Source organism: Passer montanus, unplaced genomic scaffold (assembly GCF_014805655.1).
Source record: "Passer montanus isolate IOZ18808 unplaced genomic scaffold, ASM1480565v1 scaffold83, whole genome shotgun sequence".
Taxonomy (NCBI): domain Eukaryota; kingdom Metazoa; phylum Chordata; class Aves; order Passeriformes; family Passeridae; genus Passer; species Passer montanus.
Window position 1 is genome coordinate 1,623,185 of NW_024373590.1, and position 6,000 is coordinate 1,629,184.

Consider the following 6,000-nt stretch of genomic DNA (forward strand, 5'->3'; position numbering starts at 1 on the left):
TCTTTGTTTAACAACCTGTAGCATTTACCATACTTGCAGTCCTGGGTCAACACTCGCCCTCTGGACCCCCAGAAGATGGCTTCTGCCCTAGGGACAGAGCTCCCACCAACACCACAACATCCTTGAACCAGCAGTTGACAAAAGACAACAATGTCTCACTCCACCTTTCCCAAATAATAGAGTAGCAGCCATCTATTCATACAGAAAGCATCCAAAATAGAAAGGAATAAAACCACACACTCCCATCCCATCTGATTTCTTTCACACATTTCAACTGCTCAACAAACAAGCACTTCAAATCCAAGAGCCAGCATGGCTCAGAGAGGAAAATTCCTCCAGACAGGAGACAAACTGCTCCACTCTGTTCCAAAAGCTGTTTTGCACACACGACTCTCAGCACAAGGTGCATTTCCCTCCTCCCAGCATCCTCCTTCCAGGAAGACAAGAGGCACAGCCTGTCTGCTGGCTCCTTCCTCCCAGTCTCCACACCAGCTTCTGGGGCCTCTAGGCTACAGTGCCACGGAAGCCCCCAACACAATAAGCATCCTGCATCTCCACGAAGCGCAACAGCGGAGCCCCGGTCTCTGCCCACAGCTCCTGTTTCCTCCCCAAGCACAATCTCAGCTCTAGGCAGAGGGTCAGAGAAAGGGAGAGGGGTTCCTTCAGACTTTGGGAGAAGAATGGCCACGAATGCCTGCTGATGTTGTGGAACAGTCAGCACATACAAGACCTGCTGCACCTGGAGCCTGAGCTATGCAGCCCCAGCCTGTGAACACATGCCATCCCACTGGTACTGCTGCTCTCTGCTAAAACTGGGGACAGCTCAGTCAGGGTCATCTCTGTGTTTCTCCTTCTGGGCAAGTGCAATTAAAACAAACAGACAAAACAGAAATATTCTCCAGGTCTGAAGACAGGAGAGGAAATCACAAGTAAGAGCAGCACACTGGAAACATGGTATCTTCTTCATAGGGAAGAGGCCTCTAGGTTGGTTTTGGCTTTTTGGGTTTTTTTAAGGGAAGGAGGAAGGACATACGCATGTCACAAATGCACAGCAGAGAGGACAGAGGAGCCAGACATACATTCATGGGACACTTATTATAGACATGGGGAAACACAGAAGAGGTGGAGAGGAGCTTTGTCCTACCTTTTCTGTTTTTAATTTCTTGATTCGCCTGTGGCTCTCCTCCTCCTCCTCTTCCTTCTTTACCAAAACAGAGTTCCCCATTAACCCCGAATCCAGGGTACTTTTGCTCACGTCCCCCACAGCAGAGGAGGAGCAGTGGAAAGGGCTGCTGCTTCCACCACTGCCTCCCTTGGCCCCGAAGCCATAGAGATGCCCAGAGGGAATTTGGCTATTGCCACCCCCACTGCCATTGGGGTGGCCCTGCTGCAGGTCATGCTGCTTGTCCTTCCTGGATTTTCCCGCATCCTTATCCCGCTTGGAGCCTCTGCTGCCTGGGCCTTTACCTGGTTTCTCCTCTTTGTTTTTCCCGCAAGAGGCAACGGTGGTGGTGTTGCTGGTGTTGTTATTATTGCCGTTTGGGTTACTGCTCACACTTTGACCCAGTGCTGAATTCATGCCAGTTGCCTCTCCAGGGCGCCCTTGGACTTCCTGCCTTTTGCCAGCGCTGCTGATCTCAGGAATCCCATACAAGGCAGCAGAAGGGAGAGATTTATTAGCATCCTTAGAAGTTTTACTCCTTTTCACTTTTGATTTGCTAGTCTCTTTGTGAGAGGAATTCCCCTGGGGAGCAGAGGACTGAACAGAAGCGAATTTTAGGCCATCAGCTAAGGCTGAGGTAGCATTAACCCCACTGGAAGCCAGACCCCCGCAATCCTTGGAGCTGGTGTTGCTGCTGCTGGTGGTATTAGAATTATTCATCTCAAATTTCTGTCTGTCCTTCTCTAAGTCGGCGTCCAAATCGATTATTAAATTCCCAACACCGATTTCCCAATCATCGCCACTGTCATAAGTGTCAACTGTGTTTGGATCCACACCTTTTCCTGCAGTGGAAGTGTTCAATGACATCCTGAAGATAAGATCTCTAGAGTAAAAATCCGATGAACTTTTCTTTGGAGATGTGGGGACATTCGTTTATCTCCGTTGGGCTCCCTCTTAAGTTCAACTCTTCTTGTCTTCCTCCCCTAGGTGTGTCTAGGCTCACAACCTGCAGTCCACATCCACGTTGTCCTGTGAGGAGGGAAATAGTCAAGTATTTCTTGCCTGGGTGTTACCACAATACAACGTCACTCAATAAAGATGGGGCAAGGTAGGGGGGAGCAAAAACATTCAGCATTGCCATGTTCTTAAGTTTGTTAAGCCAGACACAGTGGCTGTGGTGTTTTCATAATGAGCACTTTTAATATAGTTGTATACCAACATCCACAACCTCTCTTTAATAGCCATGTCCATAAAAAAGAAGAAAAAAAAAAGGAAGAAAAAAAAGGAAGAAAAGAAATTATCTACATTATTTAAATCCACAAAGTTCAGGAAATACAGTCAGAGAAGTGGTGCCTAGCTGTTGGAGCACATGTTGTAATCTAACCCCTTGGACCACCACCTAGGCACGAAAAGGAAGGACACGGATTCACTCTTCAGTGCATTCCACGGATTTTGTGGCTTTAAACCAGACCCTTGAAGTTTTGTGACTCTCCAGTATTATCTTTTACCCCCCCCTTTCTACTTAATCTCTTGGGGGGTGGGGGAGGAGAGTGCTAAGGGAAGTGGGAAACCTCATTTTCCCTGCCACAATACACCTTCTGTTAAAAACAACAACCTACAAACTAAAATGTTTACTGGAAAATATTAAAATCCATAGGTTAAAATTTAAAAAAAAACCGTGAGAAGAAATAAAAAAATCTAATTTCTTTAAAAAAATCCTTAAGATAACAGTTCTAAAAGCAGCTCTAATGTATTCCTAGGTCACACAATTGTTAGGTCTGTTAAATATAGTATTACTGACTGTACAGGAAACTGATTAAGACATACACTTTAAGTGATCTGCACCAAGGTGGCCTCAGTGACCGCAAATGAGTGTGTGTTTGACAAAGCTTAGTTAAAACGATTTTTAAAGGGATGTCTCCCTTTTACCGTCGACTGCCGAAATATTTATACATATATACGCATAATGCTTACCTTTAATCCTTTATCATTTTTAATTAAACCAGCAAATCAAAATGCTGTTCCCACTCGTCTCAGCAACAACTCTGTGCCTCATTTTACTTAAAGAGCAAGTGATCAAGAAGTAGAAAGCAAGTATCATCTCAGCCAGTATAAATCGGTCAATAACATATCTCCCCCTACTTTGGCACACGGATCAGAAGTCTTTTTTTTTTGTTTGTTTGTCTAGGTTTTTTTCGTCCTTGCTTAAAGAAAAAGAAGCAAAAAAAAAAAAAAAAAGAAAAAAAAATGCTGTGCCTCGCAACTTGGGGAGCTGGGAGGTAATATTTCACATTCAGAAGTGAAGCATCAAGGACCAGATTTTTGTTTGTTTGCTTTTCCTGAATAAGCACCGAGAGGTAATAATCACCACAGTAATATTAAAAACAACAAAAAAAAAAACCCCAACAAAAAATAACCACCAAAAAAGGGGAAAAAAGAAAAAAAGGAAAAAAAAAAAGAGAGAAAAAAAAAAAAAATGTTTCCCCAACTTCACACTCCGTCTTCAGCCCCGGACCTGGGAGCCATCCCGATCAGTAAGTAATGATCCCACGAAACAAACCTACAGGCGCCCGGGTGTTACAAGACAGAATGTGCTAACATCGGGATAAATTAGTGAAAGGGAGGAAGGAAAAAAAGAAGAAAGGACTGAAAATCTGGGCTGGATTCCGCCTGTTAGTTGGGAAGTGGCATTTTTTTCGCCCGTCCTGACAGATCTGATTTCTTGAAGTAACTTGAGGGGAAACGGGCGGGGGAGGCGGGGGGGGGGGGAAGAGGGGGGGCGAGGAAGAGGAGGAGGAGCGGGAGGGGGGAATCACTGATCTGATAAACCGGTTATCAAAACATTTTGTGGGAGTGGAGGAAGGACTGCGTGCTCTCAAACGAACTAAATTTTCCCAGGGGTAAGATTTCGGGGAGGGGGCTGCCTGTCCCCGTCCGTTCGTCTGCCCGTCCCTCCCCCACAACCCTGAGATCAGCGCTTTTTAAAAATAGGAATTAGGGAAAAAAAAAAAAAAAAACAAAACAAAAAAATAAAACCACCAGCATAGGCACGTATCAGTTTCGAATGGCTGTCTCGGGGGGGAAAAAAAATAATAACAGCGAAAAACCCGTGAGCTTGGGCTAGTCAGTCATGCGGTAAGTAATTCAGTAATTAGAGTCCGAGGAGATAAAGCAGACGACCTTTTTGTCAGGACAGATCGCTCCCACCTTATTGTCTCAGCAAACCTCGCAGTCTACCGTTATCACCCCCTCCCCCTTCCCTATGCCTCCCTCCCCCCTCCCCAAGTCAGACGGTCTCGGAGCTTTAGCTTAGTATTTTTAATTAGCCGGCGATGGGAAGCTAAAAGCCGTAATGAATTGCCGGTGGCGGAGGGGGAGGCGCGGCGGCTCCCGCCGCCCGCCTCACGTGACGCCGCCGGGCTGCCCGGCCCCGGCCCCGCCGCCGGAGCCGGAGTCTCGGAGTGGCCCCCAGGAACGCCTCGCCGAGCCCGCCGCCACCCCCCTGGGTGGCGGGGAGGGCCCATTCACCTCAGGGCTTCCCTTCCCTGCGCCTCAGGGACAGCAGAACGAGACGGCGATGGAAGCGGGCCGCCGCCGAGTGACGATCCCATCCCCAGCCCCCAGCTCCAGCCTCGCGTTTCTGGTGTCTCGGTGTGACATGCGAGGTGCCTCCCGGTCCGTCGGTGCCCCATCGCTCCTGCTAACGAGCGCAGTGCTCTCGGGGCCCGGGGGGGCGGGGAAGCAATGGAGACTTGGCTGTAATGGTGTCACTTTTATTCCGCCCTCCCCCACCCTGGGTTAGTCAAAACCCAAAAAAGGCACTACGCTTTAACGCCCCCCAAGTGCACAGTCAAGTATGATTTGTGTGGCTACAGTGCTTTCACCCTCTTACTTCCCTCAAATAACTCACCCTGTTTGTGGGATTGTTTGGGGGTTTTCTTCCTCAAAAAATCCCCAAGAACTCTAGTTATCTCAGCTCCCAAAACTCTTTAACACTCCCGTTTGCAGAGAAAAAAAAAATCCCCTCTAAGTGCTACAGACACACCACGCAACCGTACTTACGGTCTGTATTGGATCGAGTTGACCTTTTCCTTCTAACTGCATTGAGTGTGTTTTTGTTGCAGCCGCTTTTTATTTTAGGAAAAAAAAAATCTAATGTCTTCAACAGATTTATTGTGTTTGGAGGAAGAGAGCACCAGATATCATGAACCTTCCTTTCTTTCTAGAAACAAAATTAAAACAACAACGACCAAAAAAAAAAAAAAAAAAGGAAAAAAAAAAGGAAATAAAAACTGGGCAGAGAAGGCAAACCCGGCATGTGTGTCTGTCCCCTCACGGGCTGACACGCAGGCACGGGGGACAGGGGCGCTGCCCCCACAGCGGCGGCCGAGGCGGGGGAGCGGGAGCCTCGCTCCGCGCGGTACCTGAGAGGCACTTTTCTTTGTTCGCGATGCCCTTTCCCTGCCGGCCAATCAGCACCCAGCTTTTATGAAACCGGGCCCTGCCATTGGCCCGCCGCTCCTCCTGCCTGCCGGCGAGGGCGAGAGACACAAACACGCACCCGCTCACACCCGCGGCGCCCGCCCGCACTCGCGCCTTGCAGCCCGGCACTCGCTGCACCCCCGCGCACACGCCCGGCACCCGCACACGCTGCAGCCCCGCCAAAGCGGCACCCCCGCACCCACCACGCCCGACACCCGCACACGCTGCAGCCCCGCCCGATGCCCTCAGCCCCGCACGCACGCCCGGCAGCCTCGCACCACCCCGCCCGCCCCCGCAGGCGTTGCGCACTCACGCGTTCCGCACTCGGGCGCACGCTACGCGCACGCACGCAGCCA

The 6,000-nt window shown here is 49.4% G+C and overlaps 1 protein-coding gene across 3 annotated transcripts in view; it reads right to left on the reverse strand.

The window, feature by feature from the left end:
• The window catches only part of ZNF608 (zinc finger protein 608), an 84,495-nt gene extending 79,096 nt beyond the window's left edge, over positions 1-5,399 (reverse strand). The window contains exons 1-2 of one of the 3 annotated variants that reach the window (XM_039733134.1): positions 5,225-5,398; positions 1,145-2,191 (exon numbers count right to left, since the gene is read on the reverse strand). In XM_039733134.1, the coding sequence (XP_039589068.1) occupies positions 1,145-2,029 (885 nt within the window). In that variant the 5' untranslated portion in view covers positions 2,030-2,191; positions 5,225-5,398. Of the gene's footprint in view, positions 1-1,144; positions 2,192-3,136; positions 4,471-5,224 lie in introns of those variants that run through there. The other 2 variants (XM_039733135.1, XM_039733136.1) reach the window with 2 other exon arrangements.
• Positions 5,400-6,000: the final 601 nt, after the last annotated feature.